General features: G+C 43.0%; 1 protein-coding gene across 1 annotated transcript; it reads right to left on the reverse strand.

Annotated features, from left to right (window-relative positions):
* Positions 1-4,247: 4,247 nt before the first annotated feature.
* On the reverse strand, positions 4,248-14,196 carry LOC143358179 (uncharacterized). Its single transcript, XM_076795130.1, has 3 exons — positions 14,168-14,196; positions 13,435-14,117; positions 4,248-4,405 (listed from the first exon to the last, which is right to left on the reverse strand). The coding sequence occupies exons 1-3, from the start codon at positions 14,194-14,196 to the stop codon at positions 4,248-4,250; spliced, it is 870 nt and encodes a 289-aa protein (XP_076651245.1).
* Between the last annotated feature and the right edge of the window lie 2,714 nt (positions 14,197-16,910).

The raw sequence follows: 16,910 nt of genomic DNA on the forward strand, positions 1-16,910 counted from the left end.
TGCATAGGACGTCAATTTTTCTAATTGTCGAGAACTTTATATGGCTTTGCAACATGCAAAGCTCTTTCCAAATAAATCTAGTGAAAATAATAGAAGAGAACAGAAAAACACATTCTAGCAAGAAACAATTCTAGATATTCCACTTTTCCGTTTTAAAGTGCACCCTATGTGAAATTGTAACTATCGATAGGTTACCTACAAAACGATAAAGTACACTCCTTTTACATCTATTTTCGATGATGCAAATGCAGATAGGAGTGCCACCATTTTGCCAGGGCGTGTGCATATCGGAATATGGATTAGATTTTCGTTGCCTGGTACCCGGGTAAATTAACGACGTTAAAAAGAGACCAATAAATCTGTTTCCCGCCATAAGAAACGGCCGGGTTCCGGCGAAAGGCGGAGCCCGGTGTTGTCTTTTTTTTTTTCGCCCCAAGTCATCAAGAAAATCGGACACGGTGCCGTGGTTTTCGTCACGGGATCATTTGTATCGCGTGTAGAGGCCGCGGCGCGGTGGCAAACGCAGCGTCCATTTGTCAACGTCGCGGCTTGGAATCCGTGCCAAGTATCCACTACAACAAATTCCATAATAGCCACGCACGAAATCGAACGCGTATTATCGGTAATGCAATATCGGAGCACCGGCACTGGCCAGAGCAATCAATAGCGCCGTCCTATAATTCCTGGCCGAGGAAGGCGTCCACGTAATCGACGACGCCAGTTTTTCGACGCCTTCTGCTTCCAGAATTGAAAACACGACCTCCCTCCCCTGGGAAAGCTGACTCGAAGGTCCTCCGTGTTTGTGAATATTTAATATTTTTAATATTTTTGAATGAAATTTTGATGGCACTTTCAGTTATGTGCTGTACGATAACAACAATGTGGATCTCCAACGTATTTTATTTGTTTCAGGAATTATTTTCAACGAGCTTACAAATTATATTGCCATTTCCGCGAATCCCCAGAGCGATTTCGAATATTCTGCCGATACCGTGCAATCGACAGTAAATTTTCACGTGAAAATTGTTGGCAGGTGTTGATGTTTACCTCAAGCATCGGTTCGAATAGAATTAGCCGAACGTTGCATCGAATCGAATCGATACGTGGACGCTTTTAGTTAAACAGGAAATTTTGGTTAACAAAACCTATACCGTTGGAAAAACACGCTGGTTAAAAGTGTGCTGGAAAAAGCAACGTCGCAGCAATATCGATTACTATTCATTACCGGGGTCCATAAAACTGTCAATAATCGTCGACCCCATTTTTATCCAGAAATATACCCTAGAATTTTTTGAAATTAACCAACGAACTAGGCCAGAATTGATCAAATGAATACATTGCCCCAACAGACGTAAAAATTTCTTTGAAAATCAAGCTAAAAAGTAGGCTCTATTTTAACCGGCCGTATCAAAGTCGACGTTGAATCGCTCCGTTTTCAGAGATTATATCAAATAAATACTACATGAGAAACTGCACAAGGATCGATCTACAGACACTACCTTGTTTTTCGGTATTTTGAAATGAACTTCTCTGCACCCCGGTGGAATAAAAATAAAATTTGACGCCTGGCAGAATGACGTCGTGAAGTATGTGACAGCTACCGGAAAAAAGATTCTTAATATGAAAATCTCAGCGTGTGGAGGCGTTCTCGAGGACGTCTTCGCGTCGTAATATTGAAAAACGCGGTTTACGTGGTCTCGGTCGGTCGCGGCCGCTTTTGTGCCATTAAATTCATAAGGTTTAATTAAAAACCCGTTCTCTCGTGCCGCGCACGGTGAACGCGGGCCACGTTCACGGTATGCGGGACCACGGTCCCGGGTGTTCCTGGTCCAGTTGCGCCGATGAAAAGGGGCGTGCCGTAAACGGGGGTGGAAAAGCGACGCACGGTGAAAGACCGCGCCGGGAAAAAGCGACGCCGCGAGCAATTGCTCGAGGGGGAACATTTTTCAACCCCCGGCACCGAAAAAGAGCATTTTCTTATTAGTTTGTTGCCGGCGAAATGGCCGAGTTTTCTTACCCGGCCGCACTCGATACCACGCTCAACCCTTTAAGCGAACCACTTCTGCGAAGCTAATTAGTTAATTATTCCGTGAAACGCTGCCAAGTAAAATGCTTAAAAAGAATCCTTGGTCCCAAAGTGTTGAAGGAAAGAATTATCCACAAATGTAATATGAATGAACAAAAAATCCTCTTCGTTATTAGCAAGACTATATTATATTAACATTCGTATTCGAACACAGTTGGACGTCAATGCATTCAAACACACAATAACTACGAACAAAGTATAATTGATCGAGCCGAAGTGCCGGTTTAATACGTTTTGTAGAAGCGCATATTGGAAAACGCTTCAGTTTAGCAGAAGGTATGATTCGTTTTCGGTTTGCAGGTTTTGGCGAGTCGAATAAATTCGATTTCGCGGAACTTTCGTGGCCATTTCGCGAAGATATTTGGAATGTTTATCGATTGACCGGACCGTTGGACACAATTGTGCCGGGAATTTCCGAGTTAATGCCATCATCCGCTGATTTCACGCTGATATGTCTCCAAAGGTAATCACGAGCTGTTCCCGATGCGTTTACATTACTCCGGGTCGTTACACGCTTGAGAAACCGCAGGAAATGTTGATCGAATCCACGGTCTTTTGTTCAATGTATTTATTTCCCGGGGAATGGAAAGCTTATGCTGCTTCAGCGACGTTCGTTCCCGTTCTTTAACAACCTCAGCTGTTTTTAAAAGAGGGAAACCCGACTGGAGAAATGTTTCAAGATTACCGTGCAGTTTTCCAGCTTCCGGGAGGAACAGCGGATCACTCGTTTGATCGCTTTAAAAACGCCACTTTGCTGCAACAATTTTAACGAAGATCATAAGAAACCATAAAATTAACGCTCGCTATCGCGTGCAGAAGATCGTGGAGCCGATAATCATGCGATAATTTGCCGCGCGAGGGATTCGAAGATAAAAGAGATTGGATCGAAGGAATAAAGTCCGAGGCATTGCGAAAATGGTGGCATTCGCGCGAGCCGTGCTGCAATATTCAGCGTAATGGCGCCGCGAAATCGTCCCCATCAGTTCCTCATGATTTTCGGATCTACGGGGCGAGCTTCTGTCGATCCTCGTTCGGATTTTACGATCCCCTAGGTGGCATGGCGTAAGAAGACCGTATCACCGTGAACACCTTAAATTATGTTACGGCGACAATGTTCCATTGTCGGGGTTGTTAAGGCGAGATAAGAACGCAACCCCGAAAGAACGGGACGAGCAGAGGAAAAAAGAATTTTTATGCGCGCAGACCAAGATGGCGGCCGCGACTTCGGTAATAGAGCTCTCAGATACGCCGAAACTCTCGGTTGTTAGAGGACACAATTGGCAGACGAGATACCCGAAAACAATGGCGCATACTTTAGCCCGCGCTTTTACCAACGAGTCCCAGCGAGCTTGCTCCGAAACGAAATTGCATTCCGGCGAAGTTACGTCCGCCTCCATTAACGGAAATGCATCCTTCGAGGGCTCCGACGTCTTCCCTTTGACTTCGATTTGTTGCCGGATTTCGTCCCGGATCGCGTCTTTCGCCGACATCTTTATTCTCTCGTGCTGTTCGCTTTGTTCTTCATATTTTACGATTCTTTTTTTGCCAACACTCTCATGCTGTATCTTTGTCTCGGAGCGAAGAAACATTCTGTCGAACCGCGAGCCATCGCATTATTATCTTCCAGGCATTGGGAAGAAGAGGCAACCGTAAAACACATTCCACTGTTCAGGTAAATTCATATAAACATTTTTTAATGTACTTTTGTTCATGGGAAACTTCGCCACTTTAATTAGGGTTTGGACGAGTTTCGAAGCGCAAGCGGGGCAATTTCGCGAGTCGCGATTTTGACGGGAACGAGAACAAAGAAGAGTCTTTTCGAACATGATTCACGAGCGACGAGGTAGTATCAACTCCTAGCGGCAGTTGATACACTCCGTTTGAGGCAAGAACCTCCTTTGGCGACGTACTTTAACCATATTTTCCCGGGCGCCCGCGTTACAAGCTCGCCTATAAATTACGTTCGAGTGGTATGGTAATGACGATAACGTATGCAGCCCGTATAACCAAAGATGTTGCCGGGGAAACGGTGCTTTAATGCCTTCGAACCTGGCCCCGTTGAAACACTTTCCACTTTTACGCCCGGTTGTTCCTGTTCCTGGGCGTGCGCCAGGGGGCAAGCGATTACGCCCGAGCACAGACGAGCTACGAGATAGTAGATCTAACAACTTAGGGACTTTCGTGGCTCGGCTTGATGAGAAAACCTTGAAATTGAAGAGTGATTAGAGCCACCAACTTCTCCCTCGGAGACTAGTTTCCCCGGGGTTTCTGACGGTGAACTCTTCGGGGCAGTTTTTGGTTCGACACATTCTTGACACCCTGTGTGTTTAGATAAAAAATTATTCAGATAGCCTTACGCGAAGTGGCGTTAATTATTTGAAAAAGAAACTTCTACCTTCCTGAAAACATTCTAAATGGAATCGCAAATCCTAAAGGTAGTAATAGATATTTCCTACTGTATGTACATTGTATAATGTATATTTACCAACAATTTAAAAAGTCGTCGCCGCAGTTTGCATTTGGACGGAGAGTCGCAAGGAGATTAATCTCGTTTGGCTTTTAATTCGCACCGGTGCCGGTGATGAGTGCTATAATTGATTTTGATACTCCGTCGGCAGCGGTTGCGGGTTATATGGGGCGGCAATGGGGTGCGGAAAGTCGGGCCAGGAAAATACGAGGGAGGTATCTGTTCCTGTGGGTGGTGCCGTTTCTCGGCCAGCAAATTAACCAGCCGTCGAAATTGACCTCACGCCCGAATCTGTTCTCTCTCCCTCTCTCTTTCTCCCTCTCTCTCTCTTTCTCTTTTGGGTCTCTCTTGGCAGGATAATCTAAATTCTGTCACGGAGGGGCGAATTAACCCCGGGCTATAGAGCGAGTCGTCGTGTTTACGCGGAACCGGTCAACATTGCGCGCGTTTCCGCGCTCTGACAATGCCGATCGATCGGCAGCGGAGAATTTTCAGTAATGTCAACGGTGTGCTCGCGACCAACAAGATCCACAAAGTTGATAAACAGCGGCATTAACACCGATTGTGCTGCGCGAAGAATCGAAAACGAGACTGCACGCGCTGTCGTGCCGAAAATGCGCTTGCAATTTAATTCGATGTCTCTTCTTACTCTATTTTCAATATTTTGTTTTCCATGTTTGGTGATATATTCTTTTCGGAGATATTTCGCGGGGAGCATTGTGCAATACGGCTAATGGAACTTTATGACACCATCGGTTGTTCCGTATAAAGTTGCGCGGCACAATGCACCGAAAGCATCGGGTGCACTGAAATTTTAGCGCGCGTCGTTTATGCGCTAATGGTAATTTTGCTCTCGGGGAAATTCATTTCCTCGCGGAAAATAATTTCGAATCCAGGCGAAATCGGCGATGTCGGCAAACGGCCGAATAATGGAACTCTAGCTTCCGGTGATATTTTTGCTGCACTTCCATGAACAATATTTCTGTTTTTTTTTTAATTGTGAGTAGTAAGAGGATACTTTGTTTGGCGTAAGTAAATCTCTGTTTTAATAAACGATGCACCACAAAATATTTATATGAATTTTGTCTGCGATGCGGATCGAAAAAAGCAATTTTATTTAACTTTCGCTTGCACTTAATAAAATGAGCGTGTCGGTATACAGGAGACTTCAGATATCGAGGGTTCGGATAATCGAGGCACTACTGTACGCAAAACTGTAGAGCACAATAACCCGGTTCGTTTGTAATTTATGTGGCTGCAATTACGCTTGATAGGTCACCCGAATGGCTCTCGGCGAACAAAGCAAAAATATTCGGGAACGTAATAAATTGTTCTTTGGCGGATTACGCGAGTTGTTTGCGTCCATTCGGGCAGTAAAGTTTGTTTAAACATCATAATGATTTTCATAGCCGAAGGAATGGGTTTTGCGGCGCATTCACCGAAGTACATATTCGCTCGCATTGTTCGTCGCAGAATGGGGGAACAATGCGAATTAGTGACCCAAAATATTAACACCGTCATGTTGACGTAGCTGTTGATGTAGCCGCATTGAAATTTCGCGTGGCTCGGCAAGCGGGGCTCCGCCACCGAATAAATGTAACTTAATCGTATCGGGAATATAATGAATCAACGTAATACCACCGTCCGGGGAGGGGGGATTCTTTAGCAGTTTCAATAGGAGCGCCGTTAATTCATCGGGTGTTTTTAGTTATCGCTGGTTAATTTCCGATCGGAATTAGAGCTTAACGGCGCGTGGGGAAATATTCTCGGTGAAATATGCAACGGGCGGGGGCCGAGAGGCGGGCTCGATAATCCGCGCGCGATTTCTAATTGGTCGGGCGAAATTCGAGAGGCAAAAATATTCAATATCGAAAATGATAACACGGAAAAATTTCGTTGCCGCAACATGCTCATCCAGTTCGTACCTTTTCGGTGTTCCCGCTTTTCGGATTGTCTGCGCGTTTATGGTGAGCACCGGATTCAATTTCGCGATCGTTTCACTACGAATCGCGCGAATTCCGAACTGCGGGCTCGCGATGCGAATATATCTGGTTGTAACATAAATACAGTCGGTTGCCAGGATCAAGCAGATTCTAATTTTAACGATTTGGTTGTGGTTCGTAAACGCACGTAACGATTTTATAATTGTTAATAAATGAAAGGAAGGTGTTAAAGATAGTCGAACATATCTATGTTACAACTCAATACAATTCTATTTGCGAAAAGAGAAAATTTACAAAGTTAAAAGAGCTTTTGGATGATATTCATTTTATTCGTTAAAAAAATCTAGCCGAAAAGCATGGAAGCTTTCGAGTACATTAAAAAAAGACCTCCACTCCATATACAACATTCTCCATTTGTTTGGAAATGGTCGAAACCCGTGACCGGAGCTTTCGTTCCGTTTGAAAAAGAAATCTATCCCACCGGTTATTTTTCTTTTTCATTTAAAAAATACTAAAATGTTCGTCCAGAGCTGTGTCGCTATTTTGATTGCACTGTGTGCTGCAGGAATTCGTGTATTCGGCAATCCACTCACAGTTGGTTTTTCGGTATCAGTAAACGTGTGCTGTCGGAAAACTAGTGAAAAAAGTGAGGATGTCCACACGACTAAAGCGAGGTATGGAGAGCGTGATTACGGCGAGCGTGGGTATAGATCTTGCTATTGTTCTACTCTTAACCGATGGTTGTTAACCTGGGGTGCGAGAGAAGCTTCTAAATTATCGATGGAAAATTTATTTTTCGATAAATAAATTATCTTGCGATAGATTTAATTTTCTAAATGAAGAAATAGAAACATATTTTTCAAGGGGGTGCGAGAACCTTAAAACCTGCCATTCAACTGATAATATTACGTTTAATAAACGTACAGCATAAACAATGTTATAACATGAATTGCAGTAACATTTGGGGGATAAAAAAAGAAATTTCTACCACCTGTTCCTTTTCTCAAAAATATTGAAAAATCCCGACCGACCATCGTCGCTATTTTCTTTGCATCGTGTACGACACAAATTCGTGTATTCAGCGATCCACTCACCGTTATCTGTGTTTCGCTGTCAGCAAAGGCAGAGCCGAGAATTCGTGCGCTGTCAGACAGCCAGTGGTAGAGGGTAGATGCTACGGGGATGTCGGCGTGGTTATAACGAGGTACAGAGAGCGCGATTATAGCGAGGGTGGCCGGCGCTGTATCTCGATCTGTACCCTCGTAGTTTTAATGAACCGTGTTCTCGAGCTTGTCATGTAAAACTGCGCAGGTGACTCGACCGCGGACAGTAACACCAGGCCCGAGGAAAAACAGAGGGAAAACAAAGAAAAGAAAAAGAAAGGGGTAACTTAATGGCCCGAAGACCGAGGGTAATTACGCGTTTCCCTTCGTCCCATCTCATCGCGTAATATCACCTTCTGCCACTTTCCCCTGGCCTCCGGCGAGGTGCTGCAAACGTCCCTTCAACCCTCTCTTTCGCCCCCAAAGTGGGTCGACTAATTAGTCGGATATTCCTGCCATTCGAGTATCACGTTTCACGAGGAACTCGGGATTTTTATGGTCACGTGCAGTCACACGGACGTGTTTGTTTATCGCGAATATAGGATTGTAATATCCGGCGGGAAATGCGATCGATCATTAAAAATGGAGAACGCGTATTACAAAAAATAGCACCGATATCCGAACACGCTGCACGAAACGATCAATTTTCCGTGCAATGCTCGGCCGCGCGTGGGAATCATAAAGAATCGCAATGTTGCAGAACGTTGAAATATTTCCCCGTCGCATAAGGGACCGCAGAAATAAGTTAACATTCCTGCAACCGTTGGATTAACGTTTTAGGTCCCTTTGCTGACTTTCAAACAATTCTACGAACTTTACACAATTTTCGACCGGGTCCGGGATCGATACACTTCGCTCGCTTGAAACGTTACAGATTCGAACGACTCCGGCAACTTTACAAAATATTTCTCACTCACCGGAGACTTTCCAACTTCAAAGACCTCCTCTCGGCGAAACTTTCTTGAAAAACATGCAATCTCGAATTTCGGAACGAAGAGCGATAACACATCGAGGATCGAAGCACGATCTCTGTTTACAATCCATCGAAATCGGGAACAGGTTTTACGTGGGGAACTTAAACGCGCAGATCCTTCGAGCAGATAGGAGGAACGCTTCTGAATGGACGGTCGGGCTGGACGATTTTACAAGCGGATCGTTCCTCGTGAAACTTTTTTCTAGCCCGGTGTGCAAAGGACTAATAAAAGAGAGAGAGAGATAGAGAGGAGATAGAAGAGAGAGAGAGAGAGAGAGAGAGAGAGAGAGAGAGAGCCGATGTCCTCGGCGCGCAACTCGGCAAATAATTGCCCGGAGCCTCGATTCTCGGCGATCCACGGGAAATTTGTAAACCCAGGGCCCGGGTTTCCCTTTGAGCGAGGCACTCGCCCGGGCTATGGAGAACATCCCGGCAGAAAACACCGGGGAAATTGTTTGCCTCAAGCTGGCTCGCGAACACGCAAACAGAGCGCGAACGACGTTAAACCGTTTAACGTCGTGAGCTTGATTATTTCCTCCGCGCCGTGCCCGTCTCGTTAATTTCGCTCGTCGTTAACGGGCACTGTTAACGTCGTCGAGCAGCTCGGAACGTCTCCGAGATGCGCCCCTAAGATTCGTCTAATTGTCGGCCGAAATGCATCGCAAAATAAATTGGTAAGCGAGCAATTTTATTCACAACAATTCCTCGAACCCAAAAATCGCGTCATAAAATTTTCTTTCGTCGTTTGCAATGGACCGGGCAAGCATTTCATAACACAGGGCACACGTCGAAAAAATTCAGTTCATAGCTATTTTACTCTTTAAAACGAGCCCAATTAGAACATTCTAAAATTTGTCTACACCAAGCTATGGAAATTCAAAGATCACCGATTTTTCTTGCCACCGAATTTCGCGAAACGGTACATTTCCTTTATCGGTAAACCCATGCAATTCTCCCCGGAGATCAGTGGTCGACGGGGCATTGTTGGGTCGTTAAAACGACGTCTGCCGAGCGCGGTGGAATGGTTTTTAGTGTTGGCAGAATGTGCGAACGACTCGCTGTAAAACAATAATAAACCGGTCTCCCGATACCGGGGTGGGAAACACGAAGAGAGAAAGAGAGGGAGAGAGGGAGAGAGAGAGAGAGGGAGGGGGAGAAGAACGACCGGTGTGTAAGTTTTCAATTCAAGTCAAGTAACTGCGTCGCATTCAGGTTTACTGTGGGGGAGTCGTTCCAGTTAGTTCGTATCATTGTTGCATCACGGCCGAAACTCGATATCATTGACAAATAAGAGGCAGTAAACGTTATGGAGGCCGTGTGCATGCTGCTGGCGTATGGCCTGGAAATTCCTGGTGCCGCAACAACGTTCTTGATGGCCGCCCGTGTTATTTATATAAGGCTGCGTACAGTCACAGGTATACGGATATATATATAAATATATATATATATATATTTGCCGGCACACATAGACATCGGGTGAAAGCTGTCGAAAGCTCTCAGCGGTACGTCTATCCCGCCGATATCGGCACCCACGCGAAAACCGTATCGCCGTGTCAGCTTGTTTCCGTTCGTTAATGCCGTTACCATTCTTGCCAGATATCCCCGGTGAAATCTCGACGGACGAATTTTTAAAGCGAAATGGCTTCTCGGCTCCTGCCTCCCTTCCGTTTCGTCCGGCCCTCTCTCGGTTTTCCTTTCGTTTCTCGCTTCTTTCGTTTCCGCGTCGCCCACGCTCGTTACAGGCGTCAGGGAACAAAAGCTTCACGGAATTTTAAACGCTCAACGACTGGTAATTTGGAGAATAAATACTTCAACGGAATGCTTACCGTACGCCCGACCAGTTCCCGAGATAACATCGACCCGGAGAGAGCTTAACCCTATGAGAGAGCTCGGGGTAGTTTTGTTTAAATACGACTCGGCCGCAATTAAACGGAGCGATCGTCCGACTCGTGAATTTCCGTTCGGTGGAAAAAACTCCGTCAATCTAAGTTTTAAACGGCTTGGGACGGAGCTGCCTAGCTGCTCGGATGTCTTGGGGATGTCTTCAGGTGATTGGAATATTTTAATCAGGATCAAAAAGCTGTACGATCCTCTTTAGATGTCGAGGGCACACCCTTATTCCTGTAATTTGCGAAATGCAAGTAACGAAGTCAAGTGATTAAAAATAGTTTCATTGCTTCATAGAGAGTATAGATTAAAAATTTCCCGAAAATATCTAAATTAAAAGTCTATAATAAATAAAGTTTAAATAAATAATAGATAAAATTTGTCAATGTTCGTCAGCTGTCCAAAATATTTCAATTTTTATTGAATTGTGCTGCACATTGAATATGTTTGTTGTCCACGTTAAAATACCTTTCAAAGCCTCTATACCTTTGTAATCCTCGTATGCCATCTGCATTTTCAATAATTTCAATCATTCCTGAGATTTTGATAGTGGCTTTCAATTTTTGATTTTAAATCGAAGGCTGATTAATTGTACGGTGAATTAAAGAACGCGGCGTGCAATGGGAAGGTAGTAAGAACAAAAGCGTTGCGGATAGAAAGCTCGCTGAAACCGCGGATACATTATCACCCAATTTCCATTCTTCCCTCCGCCATTAAGCGAAACAACGCTCGCGGCCCGGCAATTAAACCGGCAAACGACGACGCGATTTTTTAATGGTTGCGAGGCGGGAAATCGACGCGGATCGGTTTTAATATTTTAACATCCGCGATACGCATTTTTGTTTCCTCTCGTTGATGAACTCATCCTTCCCTCTGGATATTTCCCGGCGCTGTGAACGATGAAATATTTCGTCGAGCAATACTTGTTCCCTGGAAAGTGCCGCGCCATCATCATTCTAGCTGTAACATGCCTTTCTACTATTTTGTTGTTATTAATGGTCCGCGGACTGTTTCGGCGTGGCAGGTAGTACAGGGATTCATAATTCTATATCTTAATTCTTCATCTTATTTTAATCGTTCCTCGTGAATTTGCATTTGTTCGGGAATCGACGAATCAATTATACAAGAAACAAACAATCGGATAAACTAAATACACGAGTGGAGAATTATTCATAGTCGGTTCATTGCAATTTAAACCGTATATACGTCCTACATGCATGCACAACTGTCCAATGAATATTAACTCCGGGGAAAAGTAACAAAAACGTTATCGAGACCCTACAGTGCATTGTGCTAAACAATTTATTAAACGTTAATCTTTAAAAGGTGACAAAATTCGTAGTCAAAAAAAGTTATCGGATCGCTACAGTCCACTGCGCTGTAACGTGAACACCGAAAATCCGGTTGGCGGAAGAAAATATGACCTGTTGAAGCGGGAATGAATAGTCCGCGATCTATCATAGATAAAAAAAAAGGAAAACAGAAAAATAGTCGTCGAAAGCAATAAACGCGTCAAATAAATTGTTTTTAATGAGACAATAAAATCCATTCGTTTACTGGAACCCACATAAAAACTTGCGCACTTTCCCAATACTTTAGCTGCAGTAAAAATGCCAATAAAATTCAGAAAGTGGCGAATGCATTTCAAATAGATTGCACATCTCCAATTGCCATTAAAAGCGCCAATAAAATCCCGGAGAAAAGAGTGCGTAAATCAAACGAATTTCAATTTTAATACACTAAGAAAGTGTCCGTCTCCCGAAGGTTGTAGAAAACTCAATCATTCGCTGCGAATACATTTCACGGGGAATGCATATCTTCGGCTGCATTAAAAGTGTCAATAAAATTCGGGAGAACAAAATATGGGAATGAAAAGGAGTGCGATTTCAACTCATTCTAAATGTCATCTCTCTAGTGTCACAACATCAAGGTTCATAGGAGACATTGATGCAGCTAAGAATGCACCTCAGAACATTTTCGAATAGAACATACTTGGAAACACTGAAACATGCAGATTTTCTGGCTTATTGTTAGTTTCAAGCACGCTTGGATGCAGTGTTTCGCACAAGGTTCGACTGCAACCAAGATTCGACCTGACTTGCAAGACACTCCATCCCATCGCTAGTCTGCACGGCGAGCTGTGTGCATAATGTATGGAACGGCGGTGCAGCCGAGGGGAACCGGAATATTGTTCAATTTTCGACGTTCGAGCACCGCGACGGGGGCGGAAGTCTACGGCTCTGCCTCTGTTAAAGCGATTTTCGAAGGGAGAGGGTGCATTCGGCGAGGCTGCGCCGCAAGTGCACCGCTGCAACGGGACTCCCGGAATGCGCCTCCTTGCCAGCGTGGCGGATCAATTTCAATTGGCCGGTGAGTGGTATCAAATTGGTACTTAAAGTTGCGTCTCGCCGGAGATAGTTGAGCAGTTACTTCGGACGATCGAGGAATGAGTCGTGTTCCTGAGTGCAGATTATATTGCTGCTGCCTCTTATGCGCCCACATAAATTGCACTGGATCCACTTTTCAAACCCGAGAACTATCTTCTTCCAAAAAGAAACAAATTTTGGTTCGACTCAGAAAATGCTCGGATTTTCTCGTCGGCGAAAGTAGCAGCCCTACACGATCTATGTCACTGCACGGTCCCGAGGATTGGGGTTGGATCAAGACTTTGTTGTATATGTGTTTTTATTATTTAAACTTCTTTGACGTAAGCACTAGTATTTATTCCTGAAAATTGTTGGCAGGACTGAGAAAGTATTCAAGATGCATATTTATTTATTTATTTATTTATTGCTTTAAACCAAGTGGTTTATATAGCAAGTACAATATTATTACATCTAGCTTACATTAAATAGGTTTACACTGTTTCTAAAGTCTAACGGAACATTGTTTAAGGAAATTATAAATTATTTTTAGTCCTTTTATGTCAGGTTTACATAAGAAGGAACTAATACAAAGAGGGAAACAGTACTTGCCTTTGAGGAGCTTTGTTTCCAATGTATTGCGTTCGTTTTCATAGTCTGGACATTGCCATATAACATGATTTAGGTCTTGGAGTTCTGCTCCGCATTGGCAAGCACTGTTAGCTATAAAGTTAACCCTCGCCAAAGAACCATTTAAATTATAGTGATTAGCTCGACATCTATTAACAAAAACTAGAAAATCTCTAGAGAGCGCAAGACCAGTGTACCATGGCTTGCCTTTGTCCTTGTGATAAAATCTAACATAGTTCACACCTTTGATTAGACCCTCCTTTTTGATTAGGGTGTTAGTGGACAATCTTGCTTGAATTTTGAGGTCTCTGGTTAGGTCAGCGATTGAAACCTTGATATCTGGTGAAGGGCTTTCTTTGGTCGCTTCTTTCGCAAGTGAGTCTGCTTCTTCGTTACCGATAATTCCTACGTGTGCTGGTATCCAGATAAACTTAATAAAATTTTGGCCTTTGTTGTTTGATATAAACGTAGAGTACTTAGTTTTGATTTCAATGATGTGGTTACTGATATTATATTTGAAGGTTGGCTTCTGTAGTGACTTCACTGTACTTTGCGAGTCGGTGAAGATGAGAAAATTTGTAGTATTACTATATAAATTGGCAATGTCCAGTGCTCGGCTAACGGCGTAGCATTCTGCTGTGAAAATTGATGCGTGCTTGTTTAAACTAAATTTTTGGGAGATATTTAGTTGTGGGCAGTATATTGCGGCACCTACTGATTCGGAGTTTTCTGTTGCACTGCCATCGGTATAGATTGCAACCGTATTCGGAGGGTTGGATTCAATAAAATCTCGTAACGGAATATTAGGGTCGGAAGAATCTTGTAATGATTGACCTAAATAAACATCACTAGGTGGAATATTATATAGGATGTTATAGTCTGTGGTAAAAATTGGATGTTTTTCAGCAATCTCTAGATCGGGTCGTGTTTCTAACAAATTAAGGAGGTTTTCAACTAGCAGAGAGTGTTTCGTTCGTCTGTTGGGAGGAATGGCAATCAGGTCTGTGTTGTTTTTAAACAGTATTTTGTTTGAAGTTGAGGTTGTATAAGAGTAACACTTGAGTAGATATTTTCTAGCTAGAAAATTGACTCTATCCCGAAGGGAAATGACTTTAGCTTCGCTAAGCAAAACATTTGTGGGCGTGCTAATTCTGTACCCTAGTGCCAGTCGGATTGCAGCATACTGAATTCGATCTAATTTAAGGATTAGGTTTTTGTTTTTCGGATAATATATGAAGCAACTATATTCCATAATTGGTCTTATGAGACTGCTGTATATTAACAGCAAAGTCTCGGGTGAAGCACCCCATGAAACGCCAGAAAGAAATTTCATAATATTTAGTAGTCTAAAACATTTTTTCCTCACATTATTTATATGAACTTTAAAGCTCATGTCATAGTCAAAATTGATTCCTAGAAATTTAACTGTTTCGCTTGATTTGATGACATGGTTGTCAATTATAATTTCGGTTTTACCCGGTAGAATACGTCTATTATTAAAGTGAACAAATACCGTTTTTTTAGGAGACAGGTCAAGGCCAACAGATTTGAGATTAGCATTAATTGTATTAATCGATTGTTCGAGTAACCTTTTGCTATCGTTGATGGTAGGGGTGCTGCAGTAGACAGCAATGTCGTCTGCAAATTGCGATATTTGAACGTTGTCTGGAATGTTCTTAATAACTTCAGCTACATAAAAGTTATATAGTAACGGACTTAGAACTCCTCCCTGTTGCAAACCTTTCCAGGTTGTTCTTGTGATAGTGCTTGTGGTTCTATCTATAGCAGTAATTTTCCTGCCAAGCGTTATATGTTTGATAAATCTTATGACTACAAGAGAACAGCCTATCTGGATTAGTTTCTGAATGAGCAAACTACAATTCACATTGTCGAAAGCAGCTTGTACGTCTAGAAAGGCTCCTAGGGTGTCTTTACCTTGATTTTTTGCGGTGTCGATGTTGGTTAATAAAGAAACTAAATTATCAGAGCATGATTTACCCTTGCGAAATCCTGCTTGAGACGTGGGTAGAATATTTTGATTTTCAAGCCACCATTCTAGCCTGTTCTTTATCATGGTTTCAAAAAGTTTACATACACATGAAGCCAGGGAAATAGGTCTAACGCCCAATTTATTGGGTTTATCAATGAAGAACATCTGAACCGACTGCCACTCTTGGGGATATCGTTTTTCCAGGTACATTTCGTTGAATATATCTAGCAGGACCAGTTTAATGTTACAAGGCAGAAGTTTTAGTGAGAGATAGTTTATGCCGTCTTTTCCGGGTGCAGATTTGTCATTCTTAAAATCCAATGCAAAATTAAATTCTGTGAAATCGAAAGGAGATGCATATTTAGATCATCTTTAGCCCTTTCAAGGTTCTAGGGAGCCTGGCATAATCCCCTTATCAAAGGACACCCTCGACTTCCCTATTGCGTAGGGAGCAATGTCCTGGCAGGATGTATATCCTTATATTTCTAAATCCTCCCCCATGTGTATATTTCTTCTCATATTCCCAAAAGCTCTAAAAACAAGTTCCCTATTTTTGGGGACAATGTAATGTGGGGTGACTTCCTGTTTCCCAAACTTTTTCACTCGTTTCTTTCGAATATACATGCGACAACATATAGCTGGACAGTTCAGCGTGATCCCTAGCCAATATCTGTCGACGGCAATGCTTGGGCTCATCCCTTTTCAGGACCCTCTTACAAATCCTTCGCAAGCTCGGTACATTTATTTCGTTTGACTTTAAGAAAGCTACCGATGAATGAAAGATATTTTTCACTTATTCTGTATTCTACAAAACAGATTATAAACATAAATAAAATGCAGTGTCTACTTACTACAGGCTGCTATTTAATATTAATACAATACTAGTGGTACTATAATTAATAAAATTTGAGGTTTCTTATTTAGGTCGGAGAAATCTTCACCCAATTAGAAAACAATGAAGATTGATGCGAACAATGAACAATACCTTGGGTTTGCTCGTTATGTTCGCGAAAGAATACAAGTGAATGGAGCATAAACGAAGCGAGTATTTCAAGAAAAAATAATGATTAGATCCAAGGTCGCAGCTGTTGAACGGTTCTCGTTGCTTTGTGACTTGCCGATTAAAAGACCCCATGAATCGATAATGAGGAATTCTTCGCCGCCTGTGATCCCCCCCCCCCGGGACAGGAAAATCATTTTCAGCCCGTTTAAGCGTAAAATATTTTATTCCCTTTTGTTACGGACCATCCTCGAACAAGTTTCCCTGCTCTTTGATTCCCTTTCAGTCCCGCAGCTTTTCGCTAGTCGAGGGAGGAACTTCTTCGCAAGAAAATAAGCACTGCCGTTGTGAAATGCAGATGAAGCGTGGCATTAAGTGTTGGAGAAAAATTATCATTGACAACTCGCAGCTCGAGGTAATTCGACCTGTGAGGCTAATCGTGAAACGGAATTTACAACTCGGAATTAA

This window comes from Halictus rubicundus, chromosome 10 (genome assembly GCF_050948215.1).
Source record: "Halictus rubicundus isolate RS-2024b chromosome 10, iyHalRubi1_principal, whole genome shotgun sequence".
Taxonomy (NCBI): domain Eukaryota; kingdom Metazoa; phylum Arthropoda; class Insecta; order Hymenoptera; family Halictidae; genus Halictus; species Halictus rubicundus.

Bases quoted from the DNA above. Each gene is read 5' to 3' on its own strand.
- LOC143358179 (XM_076795130.1), bottom strand. From the start codon at position 14,196: ATGGCAGTGCAACAGAAAACTCCGAATCA. The intron at 14,118-14,167 runs GTAGGTGCCGCA...CCAAAAATTTAG, and splicing joins CAACAGAAAACTCCGAATCA to TTTAAACAAGCACGCATCAA. The intron at 4,406-13,434 runs GCAAGTACTGTT...CTAAACACACAG, and splicing joins GGAAACAAAGCTCCTCAAAG to GGTGTCAAGAATGTGTCGAA.